This window comes from Macaca mulatta, chromosome 2 (genome assembly GCF_049350105.2).
Source record: "Macaca mulatta isolate MMU2019108-1 chromosome 2, T2T-MMU8v2.0, whole genome shotgun sequence".
Lineage (NCBI taxonomy): Eukaryota > Metazoa > Chordata > Mammalia > Primates > Cercopithecidae > Macaca > Macaca mulatta.
Window position 1 is genome coordinate 178260779 of NC_133407.1, and position 23199 is coordinate 178283977.

The window sequence follows — 23199 nt, forward strand, 5'->3', positions numbered from 1 at the left end:
TGGTATATGTATAACATTTTGTAATACTATAAGAGGTAGAAGTCCCTGAGTCTTCCTCCAAAGTAGTATTTCAAATTGGAGGAACTAGCTTTTTCCTTCAGCAATTGCATGCTGTGTTGTTTTTGTTGTGGGACAGTTGTCTGCGGAGATGAGGAATCATGGATCAGTGTTCTCATCACAGCTATTAATTCACCTTTTACCTCTTCCTTCACAAGGTCTTTTCCATTCTTTACAACAACTGTATTCCATAGGTTTAATCATTTTTTTCTCTGAACCAAACCTAATTTCTCTATATTATAAATATAACATGATACTCTCCTGAAAAGTTTGTTCAGTGTTAAGCAGAGGGGAGTATATACCTCCTTGTCTTTATATTCTCCACACTCTGTTACTGCTTGCTTATACTGTAATGCATTTTTATTCCTATGTCTCAATTATTTTATTGATGGTGCACGGTGACTGGGAAATCTCAATCTGCAAAATGTTACATGCTTAGTGCTTCATTATGGATACTGATGAGAACAAAAAAGTGCAAATTTTTAAAAAAGAGACAATGCAAGCATCATTTTTATTTGGCAGTAGAATAAAGTCTCACAATCACATAGAAGGGAGCCCTCTCAGTTGTAACCTAATGTCGTCATTGTACAAGCAAAGAAGCAGAACAGAAATATGAAGTGATTAACAAAGATCTCAGGGCTGCTGGTAAAGGTAGGACTGGGTCTCCTGTTTTCTTCTCCAGCCTTTCACATCGCTCTGCCACTGATCACTACTAAAAGCCCTCAGCGAGAAGGAAGTTCCTGGTCTCAATTATTAACTTGACAATGATCCTGGTAACCGTTACTGATTCAACAGTGATGAACCAACGTTCATTACTAAATATTTTTCCATTTAATCACTAAATAATAGAGTTAGTGAAGCAGACTATTTACATAGAATCTGTTTTCTTCAATTCTTTCTTATTGTATTGTATGTGAAGCAACTATATTTAACAATGTACGTGTGTAGTGAACAAGTACAGACAGGTTCTGTTGTGAGAATCAATGTTGTTTTTTTTAAAAGTTAGTACCTTCTGTATCCTTCAAACATCTAAAGAGAAAAAGCTAATAGATTGTGCAATATTTCCAGAAGGCAAAGTAACAAGCAACAGAAAGTAAAGTAAAAGATGATCTTATGTTTGAAATGTTTCTGAGCTTTGTTTGATGGTTTCTTGATTGTGTGTGTGACTGTGTGTGTGAGGGTGGGAAGGATTATTTATTTTTATTATTAAGTATAATAATAATTATAATGAATTAATTATTATAATAATTATAATTATTATAATTAATTAAATAATATATTATTTATTTTTATTTTATTTTATTTTTATTTCCACCTGCCCTTCCCTGTAGCAGCAACCTCATTTGGAAGCTCAGCCTGTGAGACTACTACATACTGCTGTGGAACATAGAATTAGTCCTCAGTTACTCTAAAGATTTATCTTGTGGAAAAAATCTCAAGATTTCTCGGATTGGAGAATGACCTGGGGTAAAAAGAAGAGGCAAACTGAAAATTTGTCAGTTTGAACTGTCACCAACATTCACTATAATTTTACGTAGGGTGAGACTGAAACTATTGGAAAAATAATGTTTATTGGGTTATTTGCTCATGCTACCTTTGATGGGTGCTTTCAGATGAAAGAGTTAAGATCAAAAGAATAACATTCCAAACACTGGGGAGTATGCTTGGAAAAGGAATATAATGATACTTGTTATCTGGTCTTTCCTGAATTAGCGCTTTGCATCTAAACATGTATGCTTCTTTTAAATACACCTAGCTTGATGGGAAAGAATATACTTTCCACACAAATTTAATTTTAAATGAAAAAACCTTCAATTCACTAAGGAAACAATTACATATATATGTTTACTGTGGTATAATGACAAGCCCAAGTCTAGACTGTCAGGAAGCAGGGTCTAATGCTGGGGACCCATGGGGAATACGGATAGGAAGGTAGGGTGTAGAGAAACATCTTGCACAAATTAGGCATTTTGGGTAATGTCTACAGCCAATGAGAATGGATTTAATTGGGCTCTATTTTTGAAAACAAAACAAAACAAAGAAATCTGTAACTAGAACCAAATCCATTTATGTTGGCCTTGAGTATTTCTATTCAGTTGGCCCATGCATAAACCATTGTGCAGTTGATTCAAAACAGATGTAGAGGCACCTGTTCTAACAAAAGACATTTTACTGATTCACTTCTGTCTTCCTAACTCTGCTTTTCTAATATTAATTTCTTCTTTCTTCAGATTTGTTTACGCAAACTTCCCGTTTCAGAATTTGAGAAGCCACCTACTTGTTTCTCTGTTATACTCATTTCTTAATTTTAACTTCCTCTATAGTCTTGGAAGGTCAACTCTTCGGGTGAAGAGAAGCAGAAGCTCAATACCCAAGTCTTCTTTCAGGCCCATCAATGCCTAAGTTTAGAGCAGATCATTCAATAGTATGTGCTCCATTCGCCCATAAGAGAGCAGTTTTGAAAACACTGTTTTTCTAGATTCTCACTGGTTCAGTTATGGAACTGAACCTATATAGACAAGTCTTCAGCACCCACCACAGATATGAATATATTCAGATGCACTCAGTTGAAAGTCAACATGTGCATGACATATTTATATAATTGTACTATTAAGTAATATTCTTTAGACTATTTAACTGAGCTTTAGTTTCATTATAGAATTAAGGAGACGAATACAATTCAGAATTCCTAAAATTTAATAAAGCACCATAAATTCACATCTGCTGTTGTAAAATTTGACAAACATTGTTAAATTTGGACAAAAATGCTCTGGATTTCAAGACATCCTTGCATCAGAATTTCTCTGTAGGAAGTTTCTTTCCAGCCATTGCTCTTCCCACTTCAAAATAAGAAATTAACTGAATGTTAGTTATTGTGCAGAGATTCAAATTTGGGCTTACTAGAATGTATTACCAATTAAGTGTCATGGCAAAGCAGTAAAGAAAATTTATTTTACATCATGATGCTACTGGTCCACATAAACAATTTGTTGTAATTTTAAACAGCAAGTTCCTTTTCATGCTGGCTTTTCGTCTTATCTTTCTTTCCTCTCTGAAGAGAGGACCACTCATTCCTCTCCCCTTTCTCTTCAGTACAAGCTGCTCCTTTAAGCTTCATTTGTCCTCCAGCTTTTACAGAATACTCTCTTTTACTGGAATCACATCTTTTATTATAAAACTTGGCTTTTCAATCTAATCCTATTTACATATACTAAAATAAGGCTTGTTAATGATGAAAATTATTTCACCACATTAACTCTAGATTCTATTTCCATGGAAAATTGAGAACTCTATATATTTTTATATGTTTGTGGAAAGATTATTTTGTTGGGTGACAACACCATGAATGTGAAGCCTACATTACATGCCAAGAATCCAGGAACCAGACAGTATTTGTCTTCGAAATGGATGACATTTTTTCAAGTAATAGAAAAGATTTTTTAAAAAACTGTCATGTAGCCTCTTTGATTAATCCAGAATCTTAACTGATCACTGATAGGGCCCAACTAGGTTTATATATTTCAACAAAGAGAAAATCTTGCTTACTTGGCTTTATTTGATAATGCCTTTGCTCTGGCTACCTTTTGATACATAAACTACACTGCATTCAAAGTCCTATATTTAAAACGGTGAAAGTAAGATTACAATTTATAATTTAAAAAATTAAAAAGGGTCAGAGTTTTTAAACTTAAAATTGGTTTACAAATATATTAGCCATTCTTTCGTAAAGTACTATTTTACATGGAATACAGCAGGTACTTAATAAATGAGAGTCAGTGATAATGTGTTGTACTTATATTGGTTTATCTGGACAAGTATTTTAAATAATATATTAGAAAAGTCTTAGAATTTCTGGGCAAGAATTCAGAAGACAGCTTGCCTCGGAGACCAAAGAAGTAAAAATTTACTAACAAGGTAAACTGGACAGGTGATATGGGAATTGGCAGAGTAAAATCATGATATAGAAGTTAAAATTCTGAAGGATGGGGAAGGATCAAAAGTAAAGTAAGGAAATAAAACAAAGCTTATAAAAAAGGACTTAAGTTGAAAGATTATAAGAATTTAAGATTATTTTGTCCAGAGCAGAGACACCAGACTTAAAACTATTAAGTTTTCAGCTATCAAATACCAGTGAATAATGAGATCTGTGATAAACCCAATTCTGCACTGCTTTTATCAGTAAAGACCTATTTCTTAAAATGATATGTTAGTTTCAAGAGCACAAGATTTATTTTTCAGTACAAATGAAACATCATTTGAATTTATATAATTTTGTTAAGTTAGTAACTGAATTTTAAAGTTCTCTTTCAATAGTCAATAGTTTTGTAAAAATAATACCAGATTTTCTCCAAATTTTATCTAATATTTTACTCTTAACAGCATTCAAGACACGGTCCACAGTACAGATGTGTTTTCAGTGGTACAAATATATTAAATACTGTCTGCAGTGACTGATCAATCTGCTTATGAAGTCTTTCCTATATTATTTCTGCTAGATTATAAGAAATGTCCTAATCCAAAGGTTTAATCTACTAATTAAAAATAGAAGAACTAATATTATCATTCATTCACTTTTATTTTGAATGTATGTCTACAATTACCCCGTGGGAGAAAAAGTAGTTTTAGTATCTTCACAAACCTACAGTTTTTAAAATAAATTAGTTTAAATAAATTTATATAATTCTCAGGATGATCTCACATTTAATGAACAGACTATGTTCAATATCTATGGAAACTCAAGAAGAGTACTTATGTTAACTTGGACTGGCACCCAGAAGAAATCTAACTTTATTCCACTTGTTTTAACACTCAATTTGCATAGCATGGGTAGAACAAAGCAAATTCTTTTTAGGACCATATTTTAGCAGAGTTGTCACTCCCTCAATTTTTAAAAGAAATTGAACAATTTTCTCAGTGTAGATATTTCTTATTCATACAATATTATATGTTGTTGTTTAAAATAGGCTTCATTAATAATTAAGAAATGTAATTTCGACTAATGCCTTTATTCAATTGTCATGTATGTACTGAGAATGTACTATGTATCAGTAGACTAAGAAATCCAACTTTCACTAATGCATTTATTCAATCATCATGTATGTACTGAAAATGTACTATTTATCAGTAGACACTGGGTAGAAAAAAGATTAAGTAGACACACCTCCTGCCTCCGGGAACATAAAAATCCACTAAGGGAGAGGGAGAGGGACAAGAATAAATAGGCAATAAATGAAATGAACTCTGGAACTCCAGAGGACAAGCACCTTAGAGAGATCAGGGAAGAATTTCTGGAGGAGATGGCATATAAACTGTGTTCTGAAGGATACGGATACAAGTTATTCAGGCAAAGAGAGGGTGATTGGAGAGGGTGTGAAGGAAAGGGTGTTCTCGAATAAGACAGAGACATGAATAACAACCCATCCAGGAAGCATGAAGGGCATGGCACATTTAGAAATATGGCTAGCACATGGAATTCCAAGAAAAATTGTTCTGAGAAATGTAAGAAAAATTTTAAATGCTATACTAAAAAGTTACTATTTTACCCTGACTATATTGGGAAGTGTCTGAAGTATTTGACGCAGAGCAGTTATAAGAGTCGATTCAGATCTTATGTCACTCTGATGGCAGAGGGGAGAAAAGATTAGAAGGGACTAAACAAGTTTGAGAAATACATTAGACTATGTTTACTTTTTTGGTTTCTTAAAATATGATCACTGGGCTCTATTTTACTCTTGTATAGATTCTGAATCTACAGAGTCTACATAAATGTCTTTGGAGCACACTCACTTTCATACTCCTAAGTTACCTATGGCCTACTTACACTAATGACGTAAAACAATTGCTTTGAGACACTGTAAACTATAGGCTGCAAAGCATCTCATTTTTAGCTTCAAATTCACATTTAAATTTATATTTCAACCTCAGGATTGCAATGCAATGATGTTTCATTACCAGATGGGAATGATGATATAATGAATATGATACTAACAATTAATGGATAAAGTCTTGGAGTTTGTGAATGGCTTATTTGTTTTATAGAGTGAGTAGATTCAAGGTTATGCCCAATAAATAACATGACATCACTCTCATTCGTATTCTATTTTTTGAGTGGAAAGAGAGGTAGAGTGGAGAGGAGCTACAGCTGACAATTTTATAATTCTGAACCTGTGGCCTCTTTTCTTTATATGTAATATCTATGTGAATCAGTTGGGTGTATAATCGTATTTTGGGGAAATGGGAAAGATTAACTGAGATTTAATTTATTTAAACACTTGAATAATACTAACACCTCTTAAGAGCTCACTATTGACAACCACACTGTTTAATGAACTTTATGTGTATTAATTCATTTAACTTTCACAGCAATCCTACAAGATAGGTGCTATTATTCCCATTGTATAGATTAGTACAGGAAAGGGTTTAAGCAACTTCCCCAGTGCCACCCAACTGGGAAATTGGAGAATGGAGACACAGGTTTCAAAACTATACGATTTGGCTACAGACACCATATTCTCAAACTCTAATCTATAATGGAAAGTAAGCACAATAAAATGGGCACTTACTTTAAAAAGTATTTTAAATTGTGATTTGTTAAAACTGTGATGAAGAACCCACAGACCTTTATCACAAAGCTCCCTTCCCAGTATGACCATCATGACAGATAATCTAATTTCAATATGAGATGTTTTAAATCTGTTTCTATGTTGGCAATTCTTAAATATGCCAGAGAACTAGATCATTTCGTTTACTGATATAATTTCAGTAATAAACTAGGAGGTCTCATGTGTGATATTATACAACATTCTATAGAATGTAATAAAATCATTTCCATTTCAAATTTTAAAATGAGGCTCATCATTGAATTTTTTTTCTTAATTAGACTTCAGGTAAAATTATTGCTCAACACTGATTCAAACATACAAGTGTGTGTGCATATTCTTCTTCTAAATCAAAGTATAGTTGTGAATCTTAGAATTTTTGAGCTGTGAAGAAATCATATGGTACAATACTTCCATGAGAAAAATGAACCTCATAAAAGGTAAATGAATTGACAGGGTCATATACAGAGTGGATAATAACTCCCTTATGAAGAAACATCCTAGGAGATGTCTTATAAAATTGAAACCATTTAAATTGTTTAACCACGTTAGTGGATTTGTGAAAAAAATTATAAATTTTTGAACAATATCAACCCAACAACTTCTTTCATCATAACAAAATTAAAAGGTAAAGTAATAATAGATAAGATGATGAATATCAATTTAGCTTGAAAATACAACTTGGGGTTATCTAAATCAAGGGAATATATAAGAAAATAAAAAAGAAAGAAGACCATTTCCATGTGTGAGTATAGACCATTTCCATGTGGAAATCTATAACCATTTGGTTAAAAATCTAGGCAGAGTAATTTTAAAAGATTTCCTCTACTATTCAAATATGTAACAGTTTTAACTGAATAGCTACCACAAAATTAACATGAAAGCATGCATTATTTTATCATTAGAAATAAACTTTGTTCTCTTTTGATGCCTCGGTATATTAAAGTATGCTTCTCAAGAGTATACCTACTTCAATCATGTCTAGTGATTTATTATGCAAAAAGTACAAACAACTAAGAACTGGGGCTTTAAAACACATATTATTGTAGAAGCATTTTTTGAATTATATGAATAGAAAGAGGATACTATTCAATTTCCAAAATATCCTTAATATTAAAATTATAGGTTTTTAATAATGTTCACTATTAAATTAGAGGTCATTGGAAAAATCATAATAAATGGAAGCATCCTACAGTGCTCATAAAAGGAAAGTAGTGGAGCTCCCTCTATTGAATTATACTTGAGAAATAATGTATTTAAAATCATAATTTTATTATCAAAATGACTGCATGATAACAATCGGAAATTTCTCTTTCTAAGGTTTAATATTTTCAGATTACAGAAACACATATAATAATGTCAATTTCTGAGAACAATATAGCACATTACATATGTCTTTATAATTTTAACACTTTTTTTCATTTTTTTTGTTTAGGGAAAATTACATTTTAAAGCTATAATTTTCAATTATGTTCTTTTGTTTTTCCTGAGATGGTAAAACTGAAAGATTACTTGACGTTTGTTGAGATGATGAACATTCTAATAAAATATACTTTCCAGTTTTGTTATGGACGCCCAAAATATATTCAGATGGAACTGAAATGTTTCTCCATAAGTAAAATGAAGTATTTCACAAGTTTTTCTGATGTGAATAACTAACATTATTATGTTACTGAAAAATGTGATTCATAATGATTATTATTTGGTTGGGTGTCTACAATGTGCCAGGCACTGACAAACGTAATATAAACGCATTACGTTCTTGAATATTCCTACCAAATGAATTTGGTAATACTGCTATCCTCAATTAACAAATGAAAAAACAGACAAAAGCTAGAAAGCAAACTCATGCTCTGATCCATAGCTCAAGCTCTTGAGCTCTTATATAAAGAAATCTATGCTATGCATTGACAGTCTGGAGTCTCTGAGCATAGAGAGTTCATGAAGAGCAAGTAGAGAATAGGTCTTCTAATACCATGGAGATACGGCCATACTCTCTACCATCAAATCAGATGAAACCATCTGGGTGGAGAAAGGTTTTGTTTTAATAAACAGATAGGTATTTGCCATTCTAGTATGACAAGAGAAGCTATTTAATCTTATACTAAACAAGCATTTGTCAAGCAGTTCAAATCATTTTCAACCAAACACTTCGGATGGATTCTAGAAAATTATAACCTCCAAACCATACCCTGAAACCCTACTCCTTTTTTACTATTTTATAATTTCTTTTAGAAAGGAGACATTTTCTAACAGCAAAGAGGAAAACAGCTGAGGGGATAAAGGTTTTGTTTTAATGAACAGATACGTATTTGCCATTCTAGTATGATAAGAGAAGCTATTTAATCTTATACTAAACAAGCATTTCTAAAAAAAAAAAAAAATTATTTGAGAACTAGGCAAGCATCCATTGAGGCTGGGTGGAATATGGGGATTTGTGTAATGGAGTAAATCCAAATATATATTACATTTTACTCTTAGATCTGACATCAAAACCGTTATTCATACTTAGACCCATGACTATCTCTGCAAAAATATAAAACCTATACCTTATAATTACCATAAACATTCTTCTTAGAAAGTGTCATACCTGTCACCAGGTAGGGAAAATGCTTGCAGAATAAAGTATAAGTGCCCCAAATTTGAACATCTAAAACTAAATACCAGGCAGAAACTGCTTTATTCATGAAATTACAGTATGTGCATACAAACATTACCTCCATTATGAATATTTATCATTTATTTAAAAATATTACTTTCAGCATATACCATATGGTTTTGGCAAAATCATATACATACTGCTGTTTTCTATATAAAAGTGACTAAAATAGATTTTATTCCTACTTTCCTTAATGGGTTAAAAAACTACAGACTGAAAAATATTTAATGGCACTGATTTTTAACAAATATTTGTAAAATATTGTACTTTTTATCAGCTTCTAAAAATTTCTGACAAGCTTTGTTGGAGGAATTGTTCAAAAGTTGATTTACTTAAGCCTTAAACTTGTTGGAAGAATTGTTCGAAATATGATTTACTTAAAAATAACTGAAGTTTGTTTAGTAATGACTATTATACAGGGTTTACAAAGTGGCATTAGTCAGACCACCCATACAATGTATACTGTACCTACAACGGACTAATACAAATATTTGGAAACCATTTCTTTGTGTTGAAAACCGGTATTAAATATACTTATGACTCAAATGTGGCTGCCTCTTAATCCTGATTGTACAGAGTATGAATCTTACAAAATGGAAGAAGTGATGGCTTATAATTACACAGTTTATGTTCTAAAAGTTAACAATCTTATGTGGAAAGAACAATAATAAAAATTCATGGTAAATACTGTCTTTTCCCATTTTTGGCCCAATCTCATATATAATAAAGTTAGGCACCAATACAGCTTTAGCCTTGTATGTGAGTATGTATGCCTACTACTCCTATAATTCTAACTTTTCCAATAAGCTTTAAATAAGTTAAAATCAACTGATTATACTGGCTAAAAAGAGGAATATAATAGTACAGATTTATGAAGACAGCTTAAGAGGCATTCTCTTACTTTTTTGGGGATGTTTTTAAAAGATGTGTACTCTTTGAACAGTAATTTTAGAATTTCTTTCTAAATGAAAAACACATATTCTTTGACTCAGTAATTTCACTTCCAAGACATTTTACCAACAATTGTCACCAATTGCTTCTATGGACAATAACACGTATTAGGATGTTCACGGCTCTTGTTTGTAATAACAAAAAATTGGAAGCAACTTAAACTTCCAGGAACTTGTGAAATGGTTAAATTAATGATGATAGTACAATAAAATCCAATACACCCATTTTTAAAATGAGGTAGAGCTATATGTGCTGCTATGAGACAAATTTTTAATCTCCAAAATGTACTGCTAAGTGAAAAAGGAAAGGTACAAAATGATGTATATCGTATGTTTCCACTTTATTTTTTTAAGTAGGGAGGTATACATACAAATATTTACTAATATGTGAATATTTCACTAAGACAAAGAAATCCTCTTCTAGATCCCACAACTGGCAACTCAATTAGGGAGATTACAAGAAAGTATTTGAATAACTTCAAGAAATCCTTGGTTTTTGCCTCAACTTTCAAAACTTCTTTAGTTTTCCTGAAAAGAGATAGGCACATTTTCAACTCCAGGAGTTAGAAACCATGTTTCTTACCACGTTAGTATCCTTAGTCATGTTATTTCCTCAGCCCACATCCTTTGCTAGATTATTCCTCAGCACAGTTCAGATATCACTTCCTGTAAGACCTTTTCTCAGCTTCTCCTAAACCCCAGACTAGATCTCGCCACTTTGTTGTAAAATGCTATTGGTTTGTTCTTGTGATATTTACCAAAATTTCTAGCAAATAGTTATAAAGTTAATTAATTGATATCTGTTTCCCTGAGAGAACATAACGTCTTTGACTGACAGGATCTTGAATGTAATTAGTTTATTTCCATGTCCCTAAGCACAATGTATAGTACATATTGAGCACTCCATTAATATTTGTTGAAAGCTGTTATATATGCTGAATGATGAATTGACATGCGTTTTAATTCTGGATTGGCCAACAATGTGACCTTAGTCAAGTAGTTAAGTAATTTTTAGGTTCTTTACAGGTCAAAATCTTTAATCAATGAGTCTAGGCACAAATGAAACTGAAAACATGTCACTAGGAATTGTGGTTAATTTGCTACTGGATTTCAGGTAATCTCTTAACCTGTGGTTTCATTTATTTCAGCCCTCAAATGGGGGGCTAAACAAAACGATCATCAAAAGAACATTCTCATTTTTCCAACAACCCTTCTTTTACCATAGTTTAACTTGTGACAATAAATTGCATGCCTCTAATCCTTCAGAATTCATTCTCTCTCCCTCTCTCTGTCTCTCTGTCTTTCTTTCTCCCTCCAACCCCCAACACACACACACTCACACACACTGAACTTTCCATAATTTAACTCTGGGGAGAGTTAAGGTTTTAACTCTAAGTGACAGTATTCTTATTCAACACTGCTTGAGCCTCTCAAAAGGTCATATGTTTTACCCAAGGATCTAGAAGGTGAAAATTGTTAATGCAAGGTCAAAGTTTCTGCAATAAGTGTCTTTGCTGTTGTCACACCCTCGACTACAACTGTGTCCAACCATACTGTTGGTTGCCACATCAGGTCACCTTTTCTGACTGATACCACTTAGTTTACATGTACAGAAGAACGCTGGGACTTCCTTCAATATCCCTGATTTTTTTAAAGAACCAAATTGGTAGTGTGATTACTGAGAAATCTCATAGAAGAACAGAATGGAAGTTGTACAATTTGCTGCAAAAAGAATTCAAACTCATACTGAAGTAGTTCTTCCCTAAATAACGCCGTAGCTAAGTGTAGCTCCCAGGTGAATTTCAAACAAAATTATTCCCTTGGCATCTGAGGTCACCTTAGTTTCCATTCCAAACCATGGGATCTTTAATGTTTCATATCTACAACACTCTAGAATTCTAGAGGCTACAACCTCACATCATCTTTCTTTCTTATACCTGACATGAAAGGAGAATATAACCCATTAATGATATTTCACTGTAGCTGATAATTAAATTTAAATGGGTTAAAAATATGAACTTGGTTAGGATGAAGAGTGCATTTATTGCAGTGAAGTACTCCAAGACATATAGACAGACAAGTTACAAATTACTGTGGAGCCTGTATAATATGTTATCCAAAATGCACTTCTGAAAATGAAAAAGGATGCCATTAATAATTGTACCAGCACATGAGGCATAAACCAGGACGGTCTTGGGTACACCAAGAAGTATGAATAGTCAACCTACTAATAATGTGCATATTAAGCAAGATAGCACCAAAAGATATAAAAGAAAGAAAATAAATGTCTATAGTAGGTAACACAGAAGTTGACAACAAATGACACCATAGGTGTCACCTGGGGAATGCTTAGCTGATTGTACCTCAAACAAGCTGAATTTGGAAGGGTTCAATGTGTAGGTTTCGACCCTGAAAGCTTAGAAGCTTCTTTTGGCTGCTTACCAAACATTTTCCCATCTTTTAGGGATGGATTCTCACTAGACAATCTCATAAACAAGCTTATTGGTATACATAAGAGCAGTTATTGCCAAGGAAATACAATGCTTCTCTTCCAGCTAGTGCATCCTCTGACTGTAAATTGGCTATATAAGATGTTACATTGGGCCGGGTGTGGTGGCTCACGCCTGTAGTCCCAGCACTTTGGGAAGCCGTGGCAGGTGGATCACCTGAGGCCAGGAGTTCGAGACCAGCCTGGCCAACATGGCGAAATGCAGTCTCTACTAAAAATACAAAAAATTAACCGGGCATCGTGGTGGGCACCTGTAATTCCAGCTACTTGGAAGGCTGAGGCAGGAGAATCGCTTGAACTCGGGAGGCAGAGGTTGCAGTGAGCAGAGATCGCACCATTGCACTCCAGCCTGGGCAACAAGAGCGAGGCACCGTCTCAAACAAACAAACAACAAAAAAAACAAAACCTCACATTATAATTAGAAGATTTCTTAGTGACCATGAAATCTCAGGATGGGAAAGTTTACTATTTGACTTGAATATTCAGAGCATTAGGTTCTTAAAAAAAAAAAAAAGAGAGAGAGAGAGAGACGGAGTTATACCATGTTGGCCAGGCTGGTCAGTCTCGAACTCTTGGCCTCAGGTGATCCACCCGCCTCAGCCTCCCAAAGTGCTAGGATTATAGGTATGAGTCACTGAGCCTGGTCCCAGAATTAGGTTCTTAATAATGAGTTTTATCTATCTCAACAAAAAAGCTATACCTGTTAAGGAGACTGGGCAAGTCATGGCTGCCAGTTAGAGGGGCCACTTACTTTCACCATAAAAGAAAGTGTTTGGATTCATTAAGTATAATACCTTCAATAACCATATTTGGCCCAGCTCCTCTACTTTTCCTGTTTCTCCAATAACCAAAGCCTTTTTCATCCTTAATCACAGGTCCTTTACTAATATACACGTTCTTTTCTTTTTGTTTTTCATTAATACTACCAAAGTGCCATCAGGTCTTGATGGCCTGTCCCACTCTGTTCTTTCATGATGGTTTTATTTTCCAATTCAATTCTCAGTGAGGATATTATATCCCCAACTCCCAAACTTCTTGAGAAAATTTCCTAGTAATCCATGAATGTCAGGTGCTGCCATATGGAGTTTAATTCTCCACAGATGCATTGCTTCTACTCTATTTAATGCAAAAATAAAAATAAAAATTTTAAGCAGCTTCTAGGTGTCAAGTTCTTGACTAGACTTGAGGATACATAGACAAAGATAATATTTGGTATTCAAAAAATTTATGTTCAACTGAAAAAAAAAGTCACTAATATCATAATACGATGTGGTAAAAGCTACAGCAAAAACAAGTACAGGGAAAGGGAAAAGTTAAGACTCATTTTAGTCATTATCAACATTCCAATGTTGATTCTGCACCAAAGGCAAGTAAGTACAGGAAAGTTTTTTTTTTGTTTTTGTTTTTTTTCCCATTCACAGTTTAAATAAGGCAACCTAGACTCTCTAAAACTATACAGATGGAGAGGATAAAAATCTACTTACATCAATTTCTAAGGTGAAAGTATATTTGAGATTTATCTCCCTCAAGAAAACATTGTGTTGGAGTGCTGGTTGATATCTTAATCTACAAATTCAGTTAACTTCTTTGGTTAGAGCTTCATAATAAGTTAAAGTAATCAAAAATAAAGTCTTTTTTATTATAAATTCCAATCTTCCTAACATTTATGGATTTGATATTACTTGTTTTCACTGTTTACAGTAGCCCCATAATCCATGATAAGTAGCAATTTTTTTTCGAAAAGCAGGTGTGTGAATATCCTACTGGGGAGTCAATCTACCTGGCTGCCAACCCAACTCATACCATGAAAAGGGTATTGCTTTATTATTCATTTATTCATGGAAACTCGTATGATGTAATAAAAAACTTGCTTCAGAAAAAGGGCCAGGTGAGGGTAAAATTTTTCTAAAACTTGAAATGTGATTTTGCAGAGCTAAACAAATTATTCATAATGGAAGTGTCATTGAGCAAAGGCCAGAAGACTACAGCAATTGCCATGATCATAGTATGTTTTCCTGTGAATGAACATCAAGAGTCTATAATATTTATATGATTTGAAAAGATTGCAAAGGTTGAGTTTCATCTCATAGATGTTTTTCGTCTTACTTGGGCCAAGATTTTCCATCAGTTCCTTAAGTGATACAGAAAAGAGCTAAAACAATAATAATAACAGTAATAGAGAAGCAAATCAGAGAAGTTGGACAGCTGTCTAATTTCTGATTAGCCTATTCCCCAGCAGTTTAGTTTCATTGTGTTGAAGTACTATGAATTCTTAGACCAGACAAGCACAGACATGTTCATTGAAGTACCTCAACGCAAAGTCAAATTAAGTAAGCCTTTGGTTAGAAGCTGTTTTGGATTGTGCACAACTCTGATTCCCCCTTATTTGAATGGATAATTGAGAACTGACTGGATAAGTAAGAGAGGAAGCATTAAAAGCTAATTTCATTCTTGGAACATAGACTACAATAATGGGCTATGATAATAGGTTAGCATAAAACAATTACTGAATACCACAGCACATTTGGAACTAGGCCTATCTGAAATATATAAGGTATTCCATTCAATAATAAGGGAGAAAAGAGAATGTAAAATTTATTATTTAAGCAGAGAAATTAGCTGCATGAAAATATCAGTAACTCCAAAAATATGGTAATGTCTTACGTACTATAGGGAGACTGTAATAATTGTAGGATGTAGCCTTACCAAATAGCCTGCAATATCCTCTTCCTGAATATAGAATATCTATTTTAGTCTTGAATTTACTCTCCACAAGGAAAGGAAAATTCTACCCTAATAAAAAAACTAATCAAAAGTATAAATGGATTTTTTCCATTTCTTGTTGAAAATAAACTAAGCTGAAATCCAAAAGTAATAACCAAATAAATGTTATGACCCACCATTCCCGAGAAACCATTATTTAGTATTCCAGTAAGTTAGTTCATTTTTCGTATGTCACATACATGTGTCACGCACATAATGTGTAAGAAATGAGATGAGCCTTTGTGAAAACTTAACAATGAAGAATAAAAATAACACCTAGTGAGAAATTACATTTAAGTTTCTATGTATACATTGAGACAGAGAGATACTCTTCTATCACAGCTATACCTAAGTGGATCGTCTGCATATCTGGGCTGTAAATTGCATGTGTCTACTTGAGTGAATACCTTTAGGGAGCCAGAACTCTTTGATGGTGTTTTATTCTAAATAAATGGCCAGAACAGAAAGAAGTGTGTTTGGAAATGTAAAACATGGTGATTATAAAGCATTTAAAATACTATCTGACAAACTGCTGTCATCTGACACCAAGTAATACTGACAACTTAGGTGGTACTAAGTTTTACAAAGGCCCATGGTTAGTGGCATGAAAATTTGAGGGAGAAAAAGAAAAAAGAGAGAGGAAAAAAAACCATATTTCCATTATTTTAATAAAATGATAAAAGTGATAATTAAGTGGAATAAATTAAAGAGTGTTATTCTATTAACAATATAATAAAACCCTTAATTAATATAGCATGTTTTACTTAAAAAATTTGAAATGCTGAGCAAAGGAATTCTAATCTCAATCACAACCATGCATTGCACAGAAAGAAAATTCACAGATGGGAAATGAAAAAGAGCAGAAAAATAATTTTCCCAAGGTCACAACATTCTTACATGACATAGTTAAAAACTCAACACATGAATACTTACTACAATATAAAATTTTTCTAATAACACAAGACTATTAAAATGGGTTTTTATTAATGTTCTTTTTGATAAGTCAGTTGTAGACATGCATTTTCATCTGAATGTCTATTAAAAAAGATAAGCTAGTTTGAGTTTTCTACAAAGTAAGAAAAGGTTTGGAATCTGGTAAGACAAGATATTTTGGATTTCTACAAGTTTTAAAACAAGAGAAAAGTATTAGTATTTTCTATTTCCTTCTGTCTTGCATTTACAACCATGTTGCAAATCAACTTCTCTGTTGAGCAACTTTAGGATGTACAGTATGAGGCTTTGTAACATGAACATTTAAGCATAAACCATCATTTATATCTCATTCTAGGTACTATGTGTGCAGTTTAAATAGGGGCAGGCTTGCAGGAGGGATGGGTTACACTACAGGGCTTTCTGAGGCCTACTATCCTTTCCTGCTTTTGGGTCCTCTTTTCCCAGGAGAGTGGAAGGCTAATTTCTCTCCTTCACGCTTTTTTTTTCCCCCTACTAAGGCTGGGAAGAGTAAGCATAGATGTTATCATGAATTTTTATCATGAATTTTTAAAGGTAGAAAAAAAAAGGAAATTAGAAATTGGGGTCCACTGATACTTTTCTAGTAATACAATTTATATGAATTTTGTCTAGACTGAGATCCTTAGAAAAATAGTGTTGAAAAATGACTGTGCCTGCCTAAATTGGTTTTTTACCTTAAGACTTCAGAAACAAAGAGTTTTTGAGCTGGGAGGCATTTCAGAGTGTAGGTCTTTAGTCTTGTCTTTTTGTTTTATATGAGAAAACTGAAGCCCAAAAAGGTTAAATGATTTGCTTAAGTGCCTGAAGGTAGCTGTCCTGAAGAAAGCCTAGAAAAGCAATTTACTGCAAATAATACTTCATTAAATTGTAAATTGCCATTGGATTAAATAAATCCTTAAGGAAAAAAATAATACATATTGGCTATTAAACAGTTTTCAGTTTTTAAATTAATCAATGTTAGTAGTCCTACATCAATAGTCTTTGAAAGGACATTATTTGAGTTGATGCTTTCCCAAGTCCTTTTGAGATCAATTGATATGTTTCAAACATAATATCCCACTGAAGAAAGCTTTATGTGTGCTCATGTCTTAGGATGAATCTTATATCAGTGAGTAGTTATGAAACATCCCATCGAGGGGTTCACACAGATGACCCAAGTGAAGAGTTAACTGCAGCGCCCCACCTCCTTGTTGTAAATAATCCAGAAAAGCCTTTTTTTTTTTTTTTTTTTTTTTTTAAAGCAATACAAAATGTCACCACAGGCTGACGCTCTTTCTACAAGAATAATGAGATTATTGCTACCTCGGATGCTGAACACACATTTCATTGCCTTTATCTCTGAATTCAGTTTTCGTTTTCCTCTCCTTTCAAAACAGGTAACGAGGCACGCCTAAAATATATCAATGACTGTGTAGCGACTACAGGCCAAAAGACCCGGGGAAGCAGTTTCACAAACTCGAGTTTTTGACCTCTACAACTGGACACACACTATTAAAACTGCTCCGGAAATGAAGGGTGGCCGGCGGGGAAGTCAATTACCCCCCTCAAATGAAGCCAGCTATTGGCACCGCATCCCCACCGGGCTCTGTTATTCAGAGGGCTCCGAAGGAGGCGCACTCACTGTCCAAGACTTGCTTCCTCAGTGTAGACACGGCGCCTTTAGTGCTGTAACCTTTCCCTTTAAAACACACTCATATTGCAATGAGAATTTCGGCAATGCCAGCTCGGTAATTCACAAAAACCACGGATCTGAGGGTCCAGAGCATCGGATCCTCAGATTCACCGTGGCTGGCTGCGGTGAGCCGGGGCCAGCCGCTCGCTGAAAGCGCGCAGCTCCGTGCCCCCTGGACACACTAGTCTGTGGCGCCAAAAGAATCACCGCGCAGGAGGTCTGAAAGCGGAACTTTCCCCCTTTTAGCAGTTAAATGTGTAAAAAAAAAAACCTATCCTGCGACGTGGCCCGCCTGTGACGGCACAGAAGAGGAAACTGGGTATGTGCCTGTGGTCAGGGGTGTGGACGTAGGTGAGATTACATTCTCCAAGTATCGAGAGGGTTAATCGGAAACCAACTCTGGGCGTGTGGACGTTTGCATCTTACAAACCGACATCACCCTTGTCCTCCCTTCTTGACTCATTCCCTGGCTCCAAAGTGTCATTTTCTCCATCGGACAGTGGAATCTCGAAAAAGTGAAATCCACACTGTGCCAGGCCCAAGGGGGGTCTCGCCTTTCCATCTACCTCCCCAGCGTTGTTACACTAGGACACCTGCTTTAAATCCGGTTGAACTATGGTTTCACAGTCCCCGCCCCAGAGCCCGAGATTTGTCAGAGAACGCAGACGCCTTTTTTTTTTTTTTCTTTTTTTTTTTTCCCCCCTCAGCCTCAGAAACATCAGGTGAGCTCATTACCTCACCCAGAAATGTAACTTTAATAAAGAGATCTGGAGAGGGCACTCCTCCCGCCCACACACACAGCAACGGCAGCAGCAGCAGCTCACAAACACTTGTAATCTCTTCCACAGGCTCTAGCCCCCAAACCCCTCTCCCTGCCAGTTCCTGGGAGAGATTCAGAGGCTTTCAAACCTCTTCTGTGACCTGAGCTTGCCGACAGCTGAAGGGATATGCACGGATAAAAGGAAGTGAGGTTTTTCTTTGATAAAAACTAAAGAAAAAGCTAAGAACAAACAGGCCAAAATACCAGGAAGTAGGAGTTTAACTGGCAACTGTCTACGCAGGGATAGAAATAAAAACTTCAAAGAAAAAAAAATCCCCCAAATTTTCAGTTTAGGGGAGCAAAGGAACCTGCTGCTCTGTCAGGCAACTGTGAGCGCACAGAATACCCTGTTAGGAACAACTTGTGTCAGCCGCCAGGCGGGTCTGAGGATACCAATGCCAGCGGACGTCCCCGAGGGTGCGGAAAGGGATTTCCCGCGAGATATTTTAGTTGTTGGGAATTTTGCCTTTTCCCCCCCCCCACCCCATCTCTCTCTCTTCTAAGACTCAGTACAGAACTGAGAACTGAGGTTCTATGAGCAGGTCCTGGAAATTCACAAGCGTCTCACTGAGGTGTCTCCCAGACCTAGCTACTAATTCCTGTTCAGGCTGTGTTATCTGCCTGCGGTCACCCTTACACTCACCACCCGCCCAGACAATGGACGGGGACCGGAGGGGGGAACGTTGAAACCACGATTTGAAGCATCAGTAGGTTTCTCAAGGTAGGCGTGGGGGGCAGGAGGTGATTAAAGTCCTCTCCTTCTGTACCCCTCCCATCCCTTCCTCTGCTCACCAAGGGGAAGTTACAAGGGGATTTATCACGAAAAAGTGCCGGCAGTTATTTCATCCGAGAGCTAAGCGAAAGAAAAACCGCTCGGGGCGCAGTGACGTGGACTTGGATACCCAGAGACAGGAGGAACTGTCAGAGGGCGAGAGTCCGCCGCCTAGCTGGGAGTCGCAGGGACCAGCGGAGAGCGTCAGGCGAATCCTGCCCACGGGCCCCTGCAACCACAACCCCGGAGCCCCAAGTTCTTGGAGATTCACCCAGTTTCCCCAGCTTCATGCCCAAACTTGAACCAACCAGCCAACCCCAAACGTGCGGCACAGGTGACCGAGCCCGGGGACAGCTCTGTGCCGGGACAGAGGTCCCCTTACCTCATCCATGCGCCTAGGCGCACTGCCTCGGGGGTGCGAGGCTGGGACGGGGACCTAGGAAACTGCTCCAGGCCCACGTCTGTCTGGGGCTGCTCCCAGGCCCTTGCTCACCTGGCCTGAGGACGGTGGCGGAGATCAAGAGGCAGAAGAGCAGACGGCAGGAGCTGGCTCCCTTGGATTCCATATTCTTCCTCCTTCTTGGAGGGCCACTGACGGAGTCCACGCCGCAGGAGGGGGCGTCGTCCCGGGCCCCGCGGTGCCCGCGCGCTGGCGGGTCCCGACACAGGGGCAGCGTCTTCTCCCAGACACACCGTCCCCTGGGCTGTGGCGCTGCACCTTCGGGTCTCTGCCGCACGCAACTTTCCACCACGCAATGCCCCCAACTCCTCCTCCCTCCAGCTCAACACCAGCCCACTGGCCCTTCGGCTGCTCCTCCGGGGACAACGACCCTCTCTTTCCAGGAGACACTTGAGTAATTCGGAAAGGTGTAAGCGGTTCTTTTCGCTGGTATCTTCTTTTATTTTCCTTGTCTTGGGATGATAATAATAATGGCAGTGGCAATGTGCATGAAACGCCGAGTGCTAAGGACTCGCAGGAGGCAGCAACGGGGGGCGGCGGGTCTCCTCAGGTGGCAGCGGTGGTAGCAGTGGCAGCGGCAGCGGCGGCGGCGGCGGCGGCGGCGGCGGCAGCGGTCTCCGGGCTGCTCTGAGTAGAGGGACTGGAAGGCGTGTGTAAGCTGCCTCTTTCCTCCTCTCCCCGCCTCCTCCCTCCCTCCGGTCTCCTCCCCACTTCCCCGGACGCGGCGCAGAGCAGGTGGTTGAAGCAAGGATCCGCAGCCTAGAGGCGCTGCAGGACTGAGTCCGAGCCCTGAGCCCAGCTCCGGGATCGGGGAGAACCATGTGCCCCTGTCCTAGCGTCCGGGTGGGCGGGGTTTCACCGCGGCTCCGCCCCCAGGTCCAGGTCCGCCAATAAGGAGAAAGCACAGGAGCCGCGCGCTCCCGGGAGAGCCCTGGGACTAACACTTTCTGTGATGTTGCAGCGCGGTAGTGATAAGGCCTTTGGCTTCCAACTCCCCACCCACCCCGCTGAGGTTTAAAAATCGACTGCCCTCTTCCTCCACCCATACGCCCATCTCACTGACTCATTCCTCAGGGATTTTTCTCCGCCGTGCTGCTGCAGCCTTCTGTCCTGTAAAGACAATAGTGGAGCAGGGCGGTGGCGGTGGGGAGCGAACTTTGGGTCCAAGAGCCGTAGTGAAGGGAAAAGGAAAGGGCAGGAGGAAGTGGCAAAGGTGGAAACTTGCTTCCTGGGAGTTAACAGGAATAGCTACTGGTTGGCAGGGGCAATCCCCGTACTGGACTGATTCCTCCTGTACTTTTCGAATCTCTCTGCTCCCCCTGCTCACTCCCACCACTTCCCTCACCCCCGGCTGGCATAGACTTTGTTTTAAAGGAAGACCACGTGAGTCGACTGCCCGCTACCAAACAGAAGATATTTGTTTTTCCCGGGGGAAATTAAATCCGGAATTTCTAAACCGTACTTCGTCATACGGATTTTCCCAATGTCTACAAAAGCCCTCTAGAAAGCTTGTCACTTTTTTACTTTTGTTAAGCGGTGATTTTAAGTTACAGACAGAAAATTATCAAATTATTTCAGATTAAAAGCCAAGTCCGTCTTGGTCCGTTCTCGAAAACCAGGCACTCCAGCAGATGGACAGGCTTCTCAGGCAATTTCTAAAGATTGAACCACCTCCCAGGCGGAACATCGCGAAGCTGTGTCGCTTTCAAATCAGGCAGAGAGCATGAAGGGATATTTTCCTCTAGAACACCGGGGTGGAGCTGTCGGAGCCCTAAGTGGCTCTAAATCAGGGATGCAGGATCACAACTCTCATCACCAAAGAATAATAAAATCTTGGTCCCTGAAGCACTTCGCTGGGGCATTAAATAGCCTTTCGTACATCACAGGGTCACCCTTTTGTGAGACTGGTCTCCAGTAGAGGATGCCAACTAGTAATCGTTACATACTGAACTTTCATCAGAAGACTGCGAGTTACCAGCGAGACTGGAGACTCGCAACACACACACACATACACACACACACACACACACACAGAGATTTTAAAAAGTATTTATCTTTTAGTGCTCTAAACTATTAAGCCCCATCTTCAGCTGTAATTTTTCTCAAAAGCCTGCTTGTCCTGTTCGTCCAGTTCTTCTTACATTAACAATATTCTAGAGTAGAACTCTTATACTATATTTTTTTTCTCTCTCAAAATAAGTAGTTTCTCCCACTTAGTTTAAACATTAACATTTCATTTGCATCTTATGAATCAACAGGAAGGCTATCGCTAGGAGGCAAATGCCTTTTAACTCTATATTCCATGAGCTAAGTTTGGCTGAAATGCTAGCATTTCCATGGACTCCTTTATAATTCCTTTAGGGAATTGTTTTCTTTTTCACTGTGGCTATAGGTGGGGCATATTAGAATAAATTGTCCTAACAATATATTTAACCTAGGCCCTCGAACCCTCTATCTGACCTCCTCTATTTTGCAGTGGGAGTTTATACAGCCTAATTGTTTAAAAGTAGATTTGCAAAAGGAAGACTGATTTGGGCTCTGATACTAACTGTATGATCTTGGTCAACCCATTTAACCTCTCTAAGCTTCAGTCTCCTTTCTTGTAAAAAGTGGTAATAGTGCTAGCCTCATGGGATTGCTGTGAGGATCAAATGGGATCAAACACACAAACACGTGGAATTCTGGGGGCAACTGACAATACAAATATGTCCATATTATACTCATACACATAAACATGCATATATATATGTGCATATGTATAATATATATTTGAATGCATAGTCCATTGTTTCCAGAATTGTTTTTAGAAAGGAATGTGTCCTAGTTTAGGAAAATGCCTTGATAAACCACTTGGAATAGTAACTCCAAAGGCTATTGGTCATAAAAAAATAATGGTGAAACTGCTCTATATTAAACAAAATAATAACCATTAAAATAGAAATTTGGCCTGGGAGTGGGGGCAAAGG

The 23199-nt window shown here is 37.3% G+C and overlaps 1 protein-coding gene across 4 annotated transcripts in view; it reads right to left on the reverse strand.

Moving 5' to 3' along the window:
* ALCAM (activated leukocyte cell adhesion molecule) overlaps positions 1-21011 on the reverse strand; it is a 207610-nt gene extending 186599 nt beyond the window's left edge. For 3 of the 4 annotated variants that reach the window (XM_015129726.3, XM_077990508.1, XM_077990507.1), the window contains exon 1: positions 20267-21011. In XM_015129726.3, coding sequence (XP_014985212.1) covers positions 20267-20339 — 73 coding nt within the window. In that variant the 5' untranslated portion in view covers positions 20340-21011. 4 annotated transcript variants of the gene reach the window in all.
* Positions 21012-23199: the final 2188 nt, after the last annotated feature.